At 36.3% G+C, this 21,289-nt stretch overlaps 1 protein-coding gene across 2 annotated transcripts in view; it reads left to right on the top strand.

Moving 5' to 3' along the window:
- The window catches only part of EDIL3 (EGF like repeats and discoidin domains 3), a 603,737-nt gene that overhangs the window by 308,932 nt on the left and 273,516 nt on the right, over positions 1-21,289 (top strand). For both annotated transcript variants that reach the window (XM_036740910.1, XM_036740909.1), the window contains one exon: positions 14,379-14,492. In XM_036740910.1, coding sequence (XP_036596805.1) covers positions 14,379-14,492 — 114 coding nt within the window. The remainder of the gene's footprint in view (positions 1-14,378; positions 14,493-21,289) is intronic.

Below are 21,289 nucleotides of genomic sequence, written 5' to 3'. Positions count from 1 at the left end.
TGCTTAATCAAGGTACTCTGCTAGGAATAGAAAGAAAAAAAATGAAAATAGACTTCCTTCCAAGAAGTTTACCTTCTTTTGAGGAGAAACAAGTATACAAAGAGGAAAAAATGAAATACGTGAAAAGTAAATAGAAGATATTTTTGTTGGGGGATGGGAGAGGGGAAAGGAAGTGCTAACAATTGAGAGGGTCAGGAAATACAACCTTGAGGAGGTGGCTCTTTAGCTAAACTACAGTAATGGACATGAGAAGAGAGTGTCTTCCATATATGAGATGGGAGATAGATTGGTGTATATGAAGAACAGTAAGGGGGAGCATAGATGAACTATATAGTACATGAGGGGGATTAACATGAGATCAGTCTAGAAAGCTAGATTGGCTCCAGATTATGTAAGGCTTTAAATGGGAAGCAGAGAATTCTGTATTTTATTGTGGAGTCAGTAACTTCTTGAGCAGGGGCTGACATGTCTAGACCCATCCTTTAGGAATATCAGTTTGGGAGCTACATGGAGGATATATTGGAGAGAGGAGAAAAACCCAATGCAAGGAAACCAATTGGAAGGTGTACTGGCACAGCAGAAAGAACACTGGGAGAGAAAGAGAGAGGAGTGGGGGGAGGGAGAAAGAACTGGCTCTGGGAGTCAAAAGACATAGATTCAAATCCTGCCTCTAATGCTTTTCTGGTTGCACTTAGGCAAATTATTTTACCAGCCTGTGCTTCATTTTCCTCATCTGTATGATAAGAGAGTTAGAGTGGATGTCTTCTTTCTTTCTCTCCATGATAAAACGCAGACTTCTCTACTTGTCATTTAAAGCCATACATAATCTAGAACCAATCTAGCATTCTAGACTGATTTCATATTAAATCCCCCTCATGTGCTTTATATCTATGATCCTATGATTCTCAAGAGGGGGCTAATGGAAATATTGCCTGTGAGGGAGGTGGTGAGGTCTAAACTAGGGTGGTTACCATCCACATGGAAAGAAGGGAGTGGAAGGAAGAAATGTTGCAAAGGTGAGATTGATAACACTTGTCAATTTATTGAATGAGGAGAGGAAAGATTATGACTGAGATGGAAAACCTAGACGGACTTCTAAGTCCTGTGAGCAACGAGATGGCAGATTAGAACTTTTCTCTGATCCCACAACCTCTCAGACCTCTGAAACAGAAATTATGCACCAAACATAAAGCCACTTAAGGTGTTTCTATGGTTTAGGACATGTAGAATCCAAAGGAAGATTAAAAAAAAACCCAGGAATTGATGTTCACTGACCCTAAGCTCTCTCAGCACCCCTCTCCCACCTTCCCAAACTACTAACAGTGAGGTCACACTAGAAGACTCAAGGACATAACACAAGTTTACATTAAAACCCACCCCTGTACCTCATCCCACCTTTTCCCTTTCCAATGCCATAGAGACCCTAGCTCCAAACTGAGGAACTTAGCAAACAGCAAGGTTAGCCACAGTCCTTCAGGAGAAAAACTTTACCTGTGCTGCAACCCAGAAGCCCCAAAGCCCTCAGCTGCTGGTGTTGGGGAAAACAGGCTGGTATAAATAATCTCTGAACTAATAAAATTTATAAACCCTTAGTGAATCTGATTAAAAACATTAAAGTCAAAAATCTTACAGAAAATGAGCAAGGTGAAATCACAGCAAAACAGAAGAAATAAAAAGAATAATTGTAACATATTATTCATAGTTATTTACTAACAAAACTGAAAACTCAAAAGAAATTAGAGGAATGCCTTCAAAAATATAAAATATTCAAACTAACTAGAAGACCATATAGACATCTTAAATAACCTAATCTAAGAAAAGGAAAGAGATCTAGCTGTAAAGGAACTACCAAAGAAAAATACTCCTGGACCCAATGGACTTAATGGAGAATTCTATCAAACTTTTAATGTATAGTCAGTAGCCACACTTCACAAATTATCCTCAAAAATTGAGAAAGAACCCTACCAGAATCCTGTTGTGAGACAAATGCAGTCACAATACCTAAACCAAGTAAGGTTAAAACATATGAAGAAAACTATAGTCTAATATCATTAATAAACATTGATTAAAATAATTAAATTCTATCAGACTAAGCCAATTTATTCAAGAAATCATTCATTATAATCAAGTGGGCTTTATACCAGGGATCTAAGGATGGTTATTAACATAATTATATTAAAAACCAAAACATCTAAAACCACAGGATCATCTCAATAGATGCAGAAAAAAGACTTTGACAAAGTTCAATACTCCTTTGTCCTAAAAATCTTACAAAGTATAGGCATAGAAGAATCTTTTTTTTAATACAAAAAGCATCCATCTAAAACCAAAAGCAAGCCTCATATGCAATGGTGAAACACTAGCACTTTTTCCAATAAATATGAGAGTGAAGCAAATATACCCACTCTCCCTACTATAATTTGACATAGTTCTGAGAATGATACCAATAAGAGGAAAACAAGAAAAAGGAATCAAATGGATAATGATAGGTAAAGAGGAGTTAAAAAAACCAATCTGTTTGCTGATGATATGATGGTTTACTTGGAACACCCAAGAGATTCATCAAAGACACTAATTGAAGCAATGAATAGCTTTAGGAAAATTGTAGGCTATAAAAATAAATCCTTAAAATTCAAAAGCATTTCTATATGACAATAATAAAGCATAAGAAACATAATAGAAAGGTACATTTCCTTCCACATAACTGTAAATTAAACAAAATATCTGGGGATCAACCTTGCAAAGCACACACAAAAATTGTATAGATTCAATTACAGAGCTCTTAAAGAATTAAAGAATAACTTCTATCACTAGAGGAACATTCTGTGCTCATGGGTAGGCTGTGCCAATATAATAAAAATGATAATGCTACCAAAATTAATTTACACTTTCAATGTTACACAAATCAAATTACTTAGGAGATACTTTACAGAACTTTATAAAATAATAACGAAAGTCATTTGGGAAAGCAAAAATCTAGAATATCGAAGGAAATGATGAAAAGAAGTAAGAATGAAGGGGAAATAACACTTCTAGATCTCAAACTATATTATATATAGAGCAGCAGTCATTAAAGCTATCTGGTATTGGTTATAGAGACATAGGCTACTCGATCTGACTAGATAAGAAAGGTTCAGAAACAATAGAACTCAATATGCCAGTGTTTGTAATGTGGAAGACAACAGTTACCTAGGGCAAATCTCCCTATATGATAGACTTCTGGGGAAACTGGAAAGTAATTTGACAGAAATTAGGCTTAGACCAATGCCTGACAACACAGACCATAATATTTTCTACATGAATATGTAACCTTAATATTAAAGATCATACTATTAAAAAATAGAGAAACAGATCATATGCCTTTCATAGTTATGAGTCAGAGATTTATTCTTAACCAAACAAGAGATAAAAACAATCAAAAAAGATCTTACTTGTAACCGAAAAGCTTCTGCAAAGACTACATTAATGTATCTAGGAGAAAAAGGGAAATGATCTTACAGGGGGAAAAATCTTTACTTTAAATCTCAATAGTTAAATGACCAAGAGATATTAACAAAGAGTTATCAAAAGAAGAACCACAAAATATTTACCACACCTGGAAAAAATGCTCTAAATCACTAATAATAAGAGAAATGCAAATCAAAACAAGCCTATGTTTTCACCACACAACCCGAAAACTGGCAAAAATTACAAAAAAGTGGTAAAAATCTATTTCAGAGGGTTGCAGGAAGATGGGCACACTAATACATTGTAGAGTTGTGAAATGGTACAATTAGTTTGGAATTACGCAAATAAAATAACTAAAATATTCATATACTTTGAACCAGAGAATCCTTTACTCCATATACTCTAAAATATTTATAGCAGCATTTTTTGTGATAGCTAAAAATTGGAAGTAAAGTGGATGTCCATCAATTGGGGAATGGTTAAACAACACAGTGGTACATGAATGTAAAGGAGTACTACTATGGTATAAGAAATGTGTATGAGGTAATTCAGAAAATCATGGAAAAAGTTATATGAGCTAATGTAGTATGGATTAAGCGGTGCAAAGAAAACAATGCACACAATAAGTAAAAAAAATTAATGGAGAAGACTCACTAAAAACAATCAAAAGTAAGTGTAATGAAATTAAAGAGATAAAGTGGGATTCAAATGAGGAGATCTGAGAAGACACCCCAATCCACCCCTTTGTGGAGGTGGGAGGTACACAGGTGTTACACAATGCACATGTTTTCAGGCTCTTTCAAGGCAAAAATTCATAGTTCTGACCTTTTTTACCCTCTTTAAAAAAAAAAAAACCTGTCATATGAGATGGTGCTGGGGAATGGGACAGGGGGTAGGAAGATGCATGCTATACTATGGCGATTAAAAAAACCCAGAAAATATCAATAAAGCCTTATTTTTTAAAAAGGAACAAAAAATTAAAAGTTGATGATTTACCCTTGACAGTTAAGTTAGGAAACGTGGTAGGTTTCTTGGGGAAAAATAATGAGTTCTGTTTTGGAGATGTTGAGTTTAGATGCCTATGGGACACTCAGGTTAAATTGTTTAGCAGTCCCAGGATAGAGGAGCTGGAGCTGAAGGAAGAGGTAAAGTCTGGATTTATAGATTTGTGGAACATGTAACAGAGATAAAAATGGAAACTACAGTACCTAATGAGACTACTGAAGATAAAGTAAAGAGAGATAAGGGAGTAATGGGTAATTATGAGATAGAAGCACTACAGGAAAGATAAAGAGAGAACTATACCACTATTAAAGCCACTTTTATAAAAAAGGACCTTGTTTGTCAAGTTATAAATTATGTAACTTTGTGGAAATAAAATTGATATCCATATCATGCTGCCACTTTTTGTATATTATGCCTATAGTGCAGGGTGTTCCTAAAGTCTGGACACATAGGAAATGTGGAATTATTGCATCGAGTTCACATGAATCTTGCAAAGCACATCAACCTTTGCATCACAAATGATGTCAATCATATTGAAGATGTTATTTGTTAATATTCCAATTAAATAAAATGTCAAAAATTTCATTCATTTCTTGAAAATATGCTTTTTCGCCTATGTGTCCAGACTTTAGGAACACCCTGTATAATGAATATGTGTATACACATTGTGTATACATATATATATGCATGTGTAAATATATGTGCATGTGTACATACGTGCATGCATGTGGAAACTCCCTCAACCAGCATAGATTGCTAATTCTTCTGCAATTTGATAGACTTAGAGTGTTGATCTGAGAGGTCTAAAGTCATGACTTAAACCAGTCATTCTGTTTTTCTCCCTCCAATGCCAGCTCCCTACCCATTGTCTTCTATGTATGTATGTAGACATACACACATATATACATGCCCATCTTTGTTCATGTGTATATACATACACAAATGTGCACACACTTATTTGTTTATTATTTATTTAGGCATTTTATAGGCCCTAGGCACAATGCCAAATAGATAATAAATTTTTAAAAGTGACCTCTGCACTAATTTATAATCTAATAGCAGAGATAGAAATATGTATACACATAATTAAATACAATGTAGATTAAGAGAAAGGGATATTTAATTCTTCTAGTTAGTGTCTTCTAAAAACTTACAAAATATTCTGGTGGATTTGAGAAGCAGTTTCTTGTACCTGCCCCAAGAGTTTCTTTCAGACTGGTTGAGGGTTATACCTCCATTCCACATAATTGAAGATGACTGACTGTGAAGCTAGATGTTTTAGTTTTTTTCCCAGTACTAATTACTCAGTAACAAAGAGCCCAGCTGCCTAAGCTACTATTGGTTCTGGATTCTTCCTTATCAACAAAATTCAATCCACCCCCACCCACACTGCCCACCTCCCCCAACCCCCTACCCCCATGGGACATAAGCTGCTTGAGGGCAGGAACTCAGTTTTTTTGTCTGAATTCCTAGGCCCTAGCTGACGTTTGGTGCTGAGTAGGCAAAGAATATCCTTGTTTAATTGAATTAAACTGAAAGTGGATCATAGAGTAGATTAAGAGTAGGAGGGGGCCTTAGTGTCCATCTAGAACAGTCACATAGGCTCAGAAGTGCCTAGAAATAGAGGTGGAATGGCCCACAGAGGTCATTTAGTGTAACTCGCTCATTTAACAAATGAAGAAACCAAGCCCTAAGGAAGTAAAATGACCTTCTCAAGGTAACACAAGCAGTAAGTAGCAAGAACAGTGTTTAAACCCAGGTCCTCTAAATCCAAATCCATAGTTCTTAAAGGTCATCCCCAGGATTACTCAGTGAATGTGTGGAAGAGAGTTGGCACCCAATTGTCCCTGACTACATTTATTAAGTTATTATGCATTAATTGAGCTCCCTATTGTATGCAAAACGATGTGCTAGACACTGTAGGTAGGATACTGGACTTTTTATAATAATTGGGCTACAGATACAGTAGGAAATGCACTTTGAGGTTTTTTTAGTACTATTGAGAGGTTTCAACAAAAAATTCACATGATTAATCTTTCATTTATTAATCATACAAGGATTTGCTGGAACCAGCTTTAACCAGCTTCCAAGAGACAATTGCTAAATTTGTAGATTGGGAACTTACACCTCAAAAAACAGTTATTGCTACAGATTAGAGCTTGATTTATTGTTGACTATCTAGACTTAAGAAGATGTTCATAATGTGGATTAAACTTAAAAGTGCAGGTGTATGCTTTTTTTTTTCCCCCTGGAGAGCCCAATTGTTAAATATTTACCAGCACACCCCTATATTGCTCTATAAACTTAACTCAGGTTCAACAGGAGTTCAATAATAGGCTCATGGAATGAAATCACTAAATTGTAGGTCTGTTGACTGTAGGCTAATTATGATAATTGGCATTTATGTAGCATTTTAAGGTTTGCAACGTACTTTACATCCAATCTCATTTGGGCCCCACAACATCCCTGATCACATACAGTAGTCTACCAGGACCTTCCTTGGTAAATAATTTAGAGAGGGAACAGATATTCTTAACCTTGGGCTTATTGCCACTATGTTATAACTGTGCCAACCAGCCCAGAGTATAGTTGGATTGTAAGCAGAATACAGTGGACTAAATCTAAAGGACGGAAAATTAATTATTCACTAATGACGTGGAAGCATCCTCAGGGAGTGATTCCTTTCTGAATGGTCACATTTATAACTGTAGGAACCATAGGGGTTGGAGAACAATTGGTAATCAAGCTGTCAGAGCAGTAGGTAAGGACCCTGATTGTGGACCTTATGACAGCTTGTGGTTTGTCCTTCATTCTCAAAGAGGACCATGACATCAGGAAGATGATGACATGACTTGCAATTGAATTAGATTTAGGTGAGGAAGGGCTATGCAAAGTCACCAGCCTCACTTTCTCTTCTGAGCCATCTGGCTCCAGTGTCAGATATAGATCTTACTCCTCTGTTGGATAGTCAGATCTAAGGGTTCCTATTCTTGGACTGCATAATTTAAATGGGCTATTAATTATTGTACTATTCCCACAAGGTTTATGTGCCCTAGATGGTAATAAGAATGCTGACATTTGGTTATTAGTTAAAAACAAATTATTTATATCATTAATAACAAATATTTTTAAGTGTCTAGTGTGTCCAGAACCTAAGTGTGGTGGGGAGGGAAGGTACATGGGTTCAAAGACATGAACTCTGACTTGGTGGAAGTTACATTCCGGCAGGGGGATGTGATACATGCATAAATAGTTACAATAAATAATCATACATAAGTGTATAATTCATACAAAGGGAGCTGCATGAGGTCTGAAGTGGGAAAAGGTCAATATTAATAAAAGAGATAAGGATCAGGGAAAGATTCCTGAATGAAAAGACATTTAAGTTGGACTTTAAAGTTTATTCATGAACCAAGTTTAGTTGAGGCATGGGTACAACATAAATTCAACATCCCAGTTGGAAAGATTTAAAAAAAAAAAAGAAATCCTTCATGTCTTTACTTAGTTTTAGAAAAAGAAACTGACAAAATGTAGAAAGTAGGAAAAATTCAAAGGTAGAGTTTTAAAAGGGAATAATCCACAAAGCCCCTGGAGATGTTTTGATATCTTCTTCGAAGCTCAAGCCAAATGGGGACTCAAGATCAGAAACATCAAGTGATTAAAAAACACCTTTGTGGCTAATTTTTAGAGTCAAAAAGTTTCTGTAGGAAAAAAAAAATCCTATAAAAAATGGGGAGCCCAAGTGAGAAAAGGGAAATTCACAAAGTATGACTTTGTAGAGACAAAGAAGACTTTGAAAATCACTTGAAATACATAAAAGGGAAGAAATCAACTAGAGAACTAGACCTTGGTGATTCGGGGGCCAAGTGTAGGATTGGAGATAGAAAGGATATGTACAGTTCATGAATCAAATGAAATTTTTGCCTTGGTCTTTATCAAGGTGATTATTGGAAAGAATCACACTTACAAATTATCTCCTGGAATGGACAGGGTAGATATACAAGATTAAATGCTGTTTATTTGTAACCTACACTGTGAGTGTAACATTGTGACAGTTGATTAATTTCTCTGGACCTCAGCTTCCTCATCTGTAAAATTAAGATGTTGGACTGCATGACCTTCAAGATTCCAGCTCAAACTCTAATTTCCTATTATCCTATCAAATAGTTAATAGGATGTTTTCATCAGATTAGTAAAAATTGAATATAGTCATATCCCTGGGAGCAGATGGCACCTACCTGAGCAGTTTTGAAGGGATTAGAGGATAAAATTGAGAAATATGTGACCAAAATAAGTAACTGTCTGGCACCAATGGGAAAGATTCATTAAATAGAGAAGATAGGAAAGTTGTTAGAGGGATAATGTGAAAGTCTAGAAGGGTGATCAGGAATTAAGACAGAGACCCTGCACTAAAGGAGAGAAGTTTGAACGCATACACCAAATGATTGCAACTCATGGAATAGCTCAAGAATGGCAACTGAGAGATCCAAACAAAATGCTATGAGGAAATTGAGAAGGAAATTGGGATAATAATAATTTATAAACATATAACACTTTAGGATTTACAAAGCCCATTCAACATAATGACTAGGTGAGGTAGATGGTGAAAATAATGTCCTTCTGACTTTACAGCTTGGAATAAGGGAAACCATCATATAGTACCTGCTATGTGCCAGACAATTGTACTAAGTACTTTGTGCAAATACAATCTGATCTGATCCTTACAACAATCCTGTCAGGCAGGTGCTATTACTATCCCCCTTTTACAGTTGAGGAAACTGAGGTACACAGGATTAAGTGACTTGTCCAGGGTCACATAGATAGTAAGTGTTTGAGGCCAGATTTAAGCACAGACCTTCCTGTCTCTCAGCCAGTGATACAAATCCGTTGTGCTACTAGTTACTTTTAAGTGATGAGACTTAGTCTATGAAAGATGAAGTGATGGGCTCATAGAAAGATACAAATAGTATCTTACTGTGATGAGATGCAAACCTAAGTCCAGATCCAGTATTTCTTTCACTACATCAAGCCAAAGTTTATCCAAGAGGTTACAGGAAGAGGAAATTCCAATGAGTAAAGATATGGGTGGTGGTAGGGGACTGTAATGCCAGGTCAAGGAATGCAAAGTAGTCTAAGCAAAGACATAATGACTGAGAATCATTGCATATGATTACTGTATGTGAATATTCACATTAGCTGAGCTATACAGTATATGAAGTATAATAGTTTGAAATAAGGATGGCAAAGTAAGTTCAGGCCAGAGAGGCCTTGAATGCCTGCAACATTAATTTATACTTTATTCAGTAGGCAATGAAAAATTCTTAGGGGAGAAGTGATGAGATCAGAGCAGTAGTTGAAAAAGATTACTTTGGTAGCTCTATGAACGAGAGAGGGAAAGACTAGAGGAAAGGTCATTCAAGAGACAGCTCTAGTAGCATAGGTTGACAGCAATGAGTACCTGAACTGAGCTGCAGAGGATATGGAAAACTGGGAACAGATATGAGAGAAATCATGGTAGCGGATTCAACAGGACTTGCCAAGTGTCAGGGAAGAGGAAAAAATCCTAGGATAGAGAAACCATAATCTGATTCGATATAGCAATGTAGTGTCCAAAATCAATTTTTCCCTTAAAATGGGGGGGAAAAATATGGTTAATTGTAACATATTTTGGAGATATGCAGAAGCTTCTTTAGAAATATTCATATATGAATCTGTATCAAATATAAGAATATGTGATATACTTACAGAAGTGAATGTTGAAAACTAAAAATAAATTAATTTTAAAAAGAATATGTGATGTAACACAAAGATGCTTTATTTATTTTTTATTATATATCATTTTTCCCATGAATATTAACATCCAGGCTTTAATTAGACATGATTTGTACAAATTGAAGTCAGGTTCCATTTAGATTGCTAGCAGTGTTAATCATAGGACTAATAGCCTCCTAACATGTAAACTACTGTTGCTTTAGACCATTGTACAAATCTTTCTCTCTAATTTACATACCTTTCTCCAACTCTGCATTTTTCCAGAAGAACCACATGGAGAAATGGTTTGCTGATGTACCTAATTCAAAATAATTGCAAGGTTTTGGAGAATGATGTATGCACTCCAGCATGAATCAAATATTGAACAAAATGATATGGTTTTTAATACAGCCACCACAAAAGTAAACAATGACATGGTGATAGACAGTGCTCTACTTAAAAAAATAAAAGAGCTACTAAAAAGTGCAAATGTAAAGGGGAAACAAGTGTTAATATCTGAACTGAAAATGGCAGTAAACTTTCTTCACCTTGGCAAACCAGATTCTAGTTTATCCGTTGACAAAGGTGATAATTGCTCTTCTTTAGAATCTGATACCCTTAATTATCATTTAATAGTAGCTCTGACCTGCTAAACAAATAACTGTGAGGTTTAAAGGTTGATTCATCTCAATGATTAGAGTTGGTTCAAATGTTCTTTTAATAATGTTTGTTGTGTAAAGAATTGAAAGATTTAATGAAGCAAAGAACAACAGTCCCTGCAAATCATTAATACTCCATAAAATGCCCCTTGATAGTCATCTCATTGCTAACTGTGAAAGCCACCTTGTGCTGTAAACATTAAAAGGGAGCAAAACCTGGCTTTGCTTTTGTTCACTATAAATTTCACCTTGAATCTGAAACAGTACATGTTTCTTTCTATCTGAGAATCTCAATGCATTTGATCCATCTTTGACTCAATTTTCCTCATGTCTGGCTGTCTAATTCTGTGTGACTGTAGTGGAAATTGTGAATTTGTCAGACTGGGCACATTAAACAACAGGATAAGATATAATTATTGTTTTACAGATGGGAATAAAAGGGAGGTTAAGTGGCTGATTAATGGTCATGCTAATGGAATAAAATTAATTGTACACCATTTTTGCTGATGTATTTTCCTGTTATATATTATCCTCATCATTTTAAGAAGGAAATGAATAAATGAAATTTCCATCTAATATGGCCTACCATCCCCTCTCTCTCCACTTTTTGATTTAAAATATCTATGATGAGTGCCAGCAGAAGATCATCCGGGTCCTTGAGAACTCCAGTCTGTTTCATATCTAAAGTCTGGGCTTAAGGCTTACACAATATTTTGGATAAAATGAAACATTCTTGGTCATTACAGGATTGAACAGGAGCTGAATTACAGAAGCAAAACACTGTTCATCTTTGAATGGCAACAGGAGAGGGAAGGGATTTCTTATTCAGTCTAATATCTATCCCTCTTCCTTCTTCTTCTCTATTCTGCAACTATCCAAGCCTCTAACTCGAAACTTGAAAGGAAAGGGAATATTTAATTTTGAAGCCACAATCTCTGTCACAGAACATAATAGAATGTTAGAATCATAATTGATGTTTACATAACTCTTTGAGGCTTGCAAAGTGCTTTACACCCTTTATTTCATTTGATCCTTACAACATCCCTTTGGAGTACATGTTATCATTATATCCCATTTTACAGATGAGGAAACTGAGGCACAGAGATGATAAATGATTTGTTATACAACAAGTAAGTTACTGAGGCAGAATTCAAACTCAGGTCATCTTGATTCTATATTCCAGCACATTATCCATTGTGTCACCTAGCTGTCTCTGTAGTTTACACATCCCACTATTCCTGTTCCTCATTGTTCCTTCATTGTGCCATCCACATTTGCACCTTCAAAACCTTATTCATTTAGCCTTTTTTTGCCTGAAATCCCCCAACTTCTTTTTCACCAGTACAAGGTCTATTATTTTTATGAGGATCAATTCACGTCTCATCTCTTCCTAAACTATATTGTAAACCCCTAGAGATTGTGCTGCATTTCATACCTCTTCGCAGCCCAGAAGCTTATCATAGTAGTTTATACATAAGCCCTCAAATATTTGTTGTTTTGATGATGTATCCTGTGAGCCTAAAGACCTTCAAAAGGTGTATCTCTTTATCTGCCTTTTAATTTGGATTGAAGAGACTGAAATGCAGGCATGTAAGCATATACTGAAGGAAGTAAGCACATCTGGCTTGTAGAAAAGGAGAAAGCACAGAATCAATACCTTCAAATATTCGAATTTCTATCATGAGTTGGATTTATGAAGACACTAAGAAAGAGATGAAGTGACTTATTCATGGGTCACTTAGCTAATAGCGGTCTGAGACAGTACTTGAACGCCACTCTTAATGACTGGGTCCAACACTCTATCCACTGGACTATAAAGGGCTTCTCTGACTTTGTCCTATTTGGCCCCTGAGAGGAAGTACTGGGAGCATTTGGCGGGGAGATGAATTTCATCTCTAGATAAGAGAAACGTGCTAATCATCAGGGCTCTCAAGGGGTGGAAGAGTTTGCCTCATATACTAATGTATTTCCTATGTGGCTGTCTTGTCACTTTAAGAGGAAGTTTTTCATGATCACCATGTGCCTAGCACAGAGATATGTGGACCTTGTACAGCTCCCTTGATTTACAAGTGCCTAACTTATTCATGAAGCACATAATGAAATGGTTGTTGAACGAAATTTCTTGCTGCTTACTACCTATCTAATTTTGGTCATCACTCTACATTTCTAAACTTCACCTTCCTCATCTGGAAAGTGAAGAGATTGAACTAGAGGATTTCTAAAGTTCCTTCTAGCTCAAATTCTAGGGTCCTATGAACTACATGAACTATGAACTGTTGTTGTTGTTGTGTTTGTCTTTCATTCTTGAAGGACCATGACATCAGGGAAATGCTGACATGACTTGCAGTTGACTTTCATTTGAATGAGGGAGGACTGTGCTAGGTCACCAGCCTCACTTTCTCCTCCAAAGTCATCTGGGTCCAGTGGCCAGATATCCACCTGGAAGACTGGAGTTGGCCCAGGATGCATTGGGAGACCCTGGCCCTTTCAAGCTAAGGTCTTTTCAGGTTCTCGCTGTGAGTGAGGTAACGCCCACTCATTGAATAGGCCTCTTTAAGAAGTTAATCAAGGGATAGCCATTTCCTTCTCCAGCTCATTTTATAGATGAGGAAACTGAGGTAAACAGGGTTAAGTGACTTGTCCAGGATCACAGAGATACTAAATGTCTGAGGTCAGATTTGAACCTAGGAAGATGAGTCTTCCTGACTCCAGGCCTAGCACTCTATCCACTGTGCCACCTAGCTGCCCTTTAAAAAAGATAAATTACATATGTTTTATACACTCTCTGAAGTTGACGAGGGATACTACTTTGTCTTAATTTTTGTGTTGTAGTGGTGTTTGTGTAAGAAAGAGTAAGATTCCCCAAATAAATATCTCCTAATCTTTAGAAGCTTTGTAACAGAATGAGGAACCTACTTTCTTTCTACATTTATTATGCTTAGGAAATTACCAGTTTTAGTTTTTGCCTTCAATTTGCTTCTCAGCTCATTCATCAAAGGAGAACTATTAAGAAACAAACAACTCTGTCAGTTAAAATTTTAATGAATTAAGATGAAATGATACAGTCTTAGTTGGCAGCTGAAGCTGCAGGGTAAGTTTCTAGATGTTGAAAATAATATTAATTTATCTCATGATTAGGGTTAATTTGTTCTACTTAATTTTATGGGTACATTAAACATTTCCAAAATATTCATGGTTATTTAAGGAATCCAACCATTCCTCTCTTTCCTATGAAATACTTGATTTCATTTGACCTCAATTCAAGTTGATTGATAATACCATATTTGTTTGCTTTTCTCATCCTTTTTTGTTCCTTAAAGAAAATATGCAACATAGTAACATATATGTATATGTATACATACATATATATATATATATGTTTAGACTAATAAGCAATGACACGGGTACTTAGAAAATGTATAATTTATAGTCCGTAAAAGAGACATTTTTTTTTCTTTAATTCAATTTTTCCCACTGAGTATTCAATTCTTCTGCTCTCTCTCTCTTTTTGTTTAGATGTAAATGAATGTGAATTAGAGCCCTGTAAGAATGGTGGAATCTGTACAGATCTTGTTGCCAACTATTCCTGTGAGTGCCCTGGTGAATTTATGGGAAGAAACTGCCAGTACAGTAAGTATCACAAATATACTTTTTTTAGTTATGTCTACTTCATGTATTATAGAAACAGTGCCAATTGCTATCTAGACTACTGACAGATAAGAAAAGGAAAAAAAAAACTTAGTGAAGATGGTGTTTAGATTTGCTTCTAGAGAATATTCAGTGCTGTGATTACCAATTTCAAATTAGTGTTTACTTTACTAATATACATATTTTTCCAGCTATATTTCAATTAATGAACTCATGCTATTCTTTCTTTCTCACCCTCTCTTCTACCCTCCCCCTTCCTAAGTTTGCAAAATAGGAAAAAGAAAGAAAAATCCTACAAGCATTTCTTCAAAAAATGATAACCCAGTATGTATGACACTTAGCAAGAGGCAGTGTGAGGAGGCATAAGAGTAGAATGAACATTGACTCTACTGTTCAAAGGACTCTACTACTTAAATCCTAGCTCTACCTCTTACTACTTGTGAGAACTTGGTCAAGCTGCTTAACCTCTGTGGGCCTCAGTTTCCTAATCCATAAAATGGGGAGGTTGATCTAGATGACCTTGATGGTTTTTCCAGATAGAGATCTATGAGCTTATACTACAGTAAAAGGACTACTGACAAGAATTCAGAAGACTTGTGTTCTCTGTCTTGCTCTGCTCCTTACTTAAATATAAGACCTTGAATGTGTGACATAAACTTGCTGAAGCTTAGTTTACTCATTTGTAAAGGGCACAGCAATTTATGAAGCTAATATAGTTTAGCATAAAGTGTATTGGATTTTGAGCAGAAGACCTGGGTTAGAAACCTTGCAAACTGAACAAATCACTTCTCTTCTATGGGCCTCAGTTCTCTCTTCTGTAAAATGAAGGCGTGGGATTGTATTGGTAATCAAGGAAGGACTTTTTTTTTACTGTTTTCTCTTTTGGAGCACTTAGGTAAGGTAAAATGCCTTTGATAAGCCTTTGTTTCTTTGATTAAATCCCGGAGTCTTTGACGTCAAGGGGAAGCCTAGTTCACATAGGTTTGAGTCCCATGGTTGTGATACCTGAAGAAGCGTCGCATGCTTTTGAGTCGCATGGTGGTGATGCCCTTTGACCCTGAACAGGGTATATAAACTCAGAGGTTAGCTTTTTGCTTGGGGCTCTCACTCACTGGAAGAGTATCTTGTGATTTGACCAGAGGAGACTCTGGATAGCTGCTGGAGCCCCCCTGGCTTGAAAATCTAGATGTTGGTGCTCCTCTGGTAGCTATGTACTGAGATGTTGGACAGAAAGCTAGAAGCCTGTCTACTGGTTTGTGTTATTTGATCTGTTGATATTTTCTTTTTTAATTTGTTTGAATCTGCTCTGAAGTTCAGGGTGCTGGCTTTTCCTCCTGAACTAAGTCAATTTTATATGTATGTTTGATTAAAGTGAGATCGTTAACCCCTTAAAGTTGCTTTCCTTAGAAAAACAGATCAAAGAATATGTGCTGCTGGCAGCCCTTCTGTGTGCTGGTGTTGTTGGTCTTTCACCCCCACAAGAGCTGCTAGCAACATTGTTGTTACAGGGATTAAATGACCTCTAAGGTCTTTTCCAACTTAAAACCTAGGATCTTGCCCTGTCTATCCCACAGGATATCATGAAAAATAAAATGCGAGTACTCCATAAATTGTAAAGGCCCAGATATAGACAAGGTATTGTTATTGCTGAATTCTAAAGTATAATTAGTTCCCCTGGTATCGAAGTAGTTTATTAAAAGAATGAAATTCTTAAAATATAAGATAGAGGGGTGGTAGGAGGGAAATGGGAAAAACTCAGTGACATAGCACTAGAGAATAAACAGAGTGTGTGTGTCTCCCACGCCCCCCTCCCCCTCCCTCCCTCCCTCTCCCTCTCCCTCTCTTGCTTGCTCACTTGCTTGCTCTTGGGGAAGAAGAGGAAAGTGAAGTGAATGTAAGGCCAGTGTCAGGAGTGTTCTAGAAACAGATGAAAGGAATATATGGGATTCAGGGGCGGTGGGGGGGGGGGGGGGGGGGGGTAGGAAAGGAGAATGTGAAGGAGAAATAAATGAAAAGAACAGAGAATTCAAAGAGAGCAGGTTTCAGGGCTCTTGAATTATGCCTGTGCTGTTAGATTACAGATATATGTGTATATGTATATGTGTATATATATATATATGTATATGTGTGTATATATATATATGTGTGTGTGTGTGTGTGTGTGTGCGTGTGTGTGTATACATACACACATATGTATACATACATAGCCATTCATGGAAATATATATATATAATGCAAATTCAATATTGCTATTAAATTAATTTATTAATAAATTAATATTGATGAATAATCTAAATATATACGCATAGCATATATATTAATTTAATGTTTTATTTTTCCTTAATTACATGTAAAAACAATTTTCAACATTCATTTTTAAAATTGAGCTCCAAATTCTCTCCCTGCCTACCCACTCACCTCATTGAGAAGGTCAACAATTTGATATAAAATATACATGTGTAGTCATGTAAAATAAATTTCCATATTAGTCATGTTGTAAAAGAAAACATAGACCAAAATAAAAACCCAAGAAAAATAAAGTTAAAAAATATACTTCAATCTCTACTCAGACTCCATCAGTTCTCTCTCTGGTGATGGACAGCATTTTTCATCATAAGTCCTTCAGAGTTGTCTTGGATGATTGTATTGCTGAGAATATCTTTTTTCTTTTACATGGATTTTTCCTCAAAATAAGGATGAGGAAGAGGAGAATAAAGTTGCATAGCATCATTTGTTTAAAGCTGGAAAGGACCTCAGATGTCCTATCTAGCGATCATATTCTATTTCAACGCTCTCATTTTACAGATGAGGAAGTCCAAAGCCCAGGGAGGTTAAATGTCTTAGTCACCATTACCTAGAGATGATAAAGCCAAAAATGCGGGCTTAGTTCCTCCAAGTCCAACAGATTATACCAGTCTGACTTTTCACAGCTAAAGCAATAGGGGAAAAAAATGTCTCAGATAAATTTTGTCCACGTTTTCACAAACACAACTGCTATTTGGAAATGCTCTGGAAACAAATTGCAAAATGAATGTTTAGTAGTTTTGATGACCACTGATGTATCTTTAGATTCAAAAGGATTGAAGATTCATCAGTGGTTATAAACTTAGAGAAACAAAACTCCTGTTTTTCTTCATAGGTTATGTCTATGTTACCAAGTTACTTATTTCAAAAGTCACTTCTTTGTTTATCTAAATAATTAGTAGACTATCTAACCATATCGAATTGTCTAAGCCATTATCTCTATTGGCTATTATGACAATTGGAAATGTTGGATTGACAATTTTGTATCATGATTTATCGTTTTATATGGTGTCCTTTCTAGCTCTCTGTCAATCAGAGAAGATGATTTTTTTTTCTTTATAACTTCCCCATCTCTATTTTTGTTTTTCTCTTGCAACTTTGCCTTCACACTTTAAAAAATACTTCAATGCAGGCTTCACCTGTACTTGTAAGGAAAATTATATGAATGTCTATTTTTTGTTTTCTATGAATTATACCGCTATCAAATTTCCCTGTTGGCTCCATTTTAGTAAGTCCATTCATTAGTTTCTGAGTTACAATGCTAATTAAGGATAACCCTTTATATTTAAACAATCTGGATAATCCCAACAAATGAATTTCAATAATAATGATGTGGACCCATTACTCTAATTCATTCACTTCATCAGTGTACATTGTAGAGAACACTAATGTTATTTGGAATTTGTGTCATAAGGCTTTCTAATTATGCCATTATAGTTAATTATGTGAAAATAATAGTCATTACAAAATTCAATTACCTAATCAAACATTTATCAGTAATAATTAAATTAGGTTAAGCATAAATTTTGTAACTTCATTGATTGCCTAAAATTCATGTAGAATATTCTGGTGATTGTTTATTAAAATGTACTTAGAAGAAGGTTGTTCATTCAGTTAAGAATTAATGACAAACTGGTTGACATACACCATCCTCTTCTGTAGATAAAACTGTTAGGAAGGCCACATTTAATTTAATGACTTTGAAGCTTTGTTCTAATAAAGTTTTGTTATCTTATTCAAAACACAACTTTTGCATAACGAACCCAACTCAGTCATCTAATTTAGGCCCTTATTTAGAGCCCCTTGGTACTCTTAAATGATATAAGCCCAAGTATTAAACCAGGCATTTTCATAAAGACCATGAAAGAAAAAAATGATGATTAACTAGAATGAGCACGTCTAGCCTCACAGGAATAGAAGGCTCTTTGCCATGTATATTTAACAAAACATGATATGCTAATGAAAAGTAATGGCAATAGAAATTGATAGGCCTTTAGTTAGCTAATCTAAAAGAATGTGTCATTGCTTTCATATATTGGTCTATGTGTCCCACAGTACCTATGTACTGGAAAACTGCATTTTCCTCCTGGGTATTTAAATGTGACATGATTAAATTTCCAGGAATGAGACTAAGATCATTCTTGTTCCTAACATTGTTTTTAGAAATGAAGATGGCCCATCATATCTAAGAGCAGTTCTCACAGGGAAGGTGCATGGAATTTTATACTAGTAAAGGATGGGGTTTTTGCAATGGAGCAGGGTTTTATTAACAACTAAGGGAAAACTCTCTAATTAAAAAAAAAGTAGATGAAAAAACCATAAGACCAAGTTGTCCATCCTGCCCATCTACTTTCATCACATAACTATTTCTCCTCCCATTTTGTTCACTGTCTCTCTCTCTCTCTTTCTCACACTATGTTTGCTCATGGAAACATAGCTCCTGACCAAGTAGGTAATGTGAGAAATGGGCTTAGTCTAGGAAAAAACAATCTGGTGAAGCCAGGAATGTTCTCATTTTGTTTCAGCCAGTTCAACATTCCTAGTGAATGGGTACCTCCAGGAGAGTATAGAGAGTACACTTGCTCAGACAAATGCAATGCTTTTTATGCTGTTCCCAATTCACCCCCCCGCCCCCGCACCCGCCTTGCTCTCCATTGTCTGGATGCAACCTCCTGTCATGCCCCACTCAAACAGCTCCTTAAGCATGCATACATGTTTCTAACCTTTTACCTGATTAGCAGCCTGGTTCTGCTAGGTCACAGCTCTGACAAGAACCTGTCACCTCTGACTTACATCCTGTTATCACTTCTGTTATCAGGCCTACAAAACCGGGAGGAGTTTTAATCCTATGGAAACAGAATTCCTCCTATTGTTTCCCACAGTAATCATTATAGAAATATACCTTTCTATGATAGGAATGTTTCCAGTGAGTTGGAATGTTAATCTAAGGATGAACTACTTTCCCCTTTTGTATTGGTTGGCACCTTAGCTATGCATGTGCCTATGTGCAGTAAGAAATAGGTCTCTTCAGAAATTTTATGCTAATGGGACCCTTAAATCATTAAAGTTCATATCAAAATATGGAAGGAAGAAATTAACCCATTACCTTTCTCCCAATTTCTCCAAAAAATTGGACAGCACATCATCAAGAGACCAAGTAGGATCAGTTTTCCTTGGTTCTTATAGCCTACGGGGTGGCCACATTAGTGATTAATTCCTTAGACACCATGTGGGGGATGGGGTGCTCAATCATCCTGGAATATGCCACACATACCTTCTGCTTCTCCTTCCCCTCTCCTCCCCCTCCCACAAGACCCGAGAAATTCAACACAAAGAGAACTAAACAACAGGTATTTATTAAGTGCCTGCTATGTGACAGGCAGAGTGCTAGGCCCCAGGGGATGGGAGTTCAAAGAATAAAACAATCCTTATTCAGGAAGCGTTTACATTCTAATGAGTTAAACAACAAATAGATTTTAAAATACCTAAAGGATAAATACTAAGTGAATAAATTCAAATATATACAAAGTAATTAAATACCAGACAGTTTAGGGCAGGAGGAAGTAGCAGCTGGGGGGATTAGGAAAGGCTTCATGCAAAAGATGATGTTTTAAATACTTCTTAAAGGAAAAGAGGGATTTTATGAGTCCTCGGAGAGGTGGATGCATTCTACCTAGGGTTGATGCTGAGGGCAAGGCACCAAAATAGGAGATGGACCAGAGAGAAGGTTAGTTTGATTGAATTACAGTGTAAGTCTGGCGTAATGTCCAGGGAGGCTGGAAAGCTAGTTGAGGCCAGGTTGTGAAGGGATGTGAACAGAATTTATATTTTACCCTAGAAATAATAGGAAATCCCTGGAATTGATGAAGAAACATGATCATATCTGAGCTTAAGGAGAATTCCTTTGCAGGTGTGTAAGATGTACCAGAATGGGGAGAAACTCTAGGTAAAGAGCCCTTCCTAATCCCCCTTTATCCTAATGTCTTCTCTCTGAAATTTTCTCCAATTTATCCAATGTCTTTTTTTGTATGTAGCCATTTTTCAAAGTCTCCTCCAATAGACTATGAGCTCCTTGTGTGTGTGTGTGTGTGTGTGTGTTTGTGTGTGTGTTTACTTTTTTTGTATCCCCAGCACTTAGCCCCATGCCTGACACATAAAAGGTATCTAATAAATGCTTGTTAACTTGACAGATTAAAATGCTGTTGCAATAGTCTGGGCAAAAGGTAATAAGAGATTGAAATAAACTGAATTTGAGTAGAGAGAAGAGTTGCCTGCCAAAGGTGCTATGAAGGCAGAAAGGGCAAGATTTGGCAAGTGATTACATGTTTGGGATGAGGGAGCGTGAGGAGTCCAGGATAATGCTGAAGTTATGAAACTGAGAGACTGGAAGGATAATAATACCTTTGAGGGAAATGGGGTCAGGGGATACAACCTGTGTATAGCTATTCTAGAAAGGCTGAGGCATGGATGGACAG

The sequence above is a fragment of the Trichosurus vulpecula genome, chromosome 1 (genome assembly GCF_011100635.1).
Source record: "Trichosurus vulpecula isolate mTriVul1 chromosome 1, mTriVul1.pri, whole genome shotgun sequence".
In the NCBI taxonomy this organism is placed as follows: domain Eukaryota; kingdom Metazoa; phylum Chordata; class Mammalia; order Diprotodontia; family Phalangeridae; genus Trichosurus; species Trichosurus vulpecula.
Note: the sequence above shows the minus strand (reverse complement) of the source record. Positions and strands in the feature narration are given on the sequence as shown.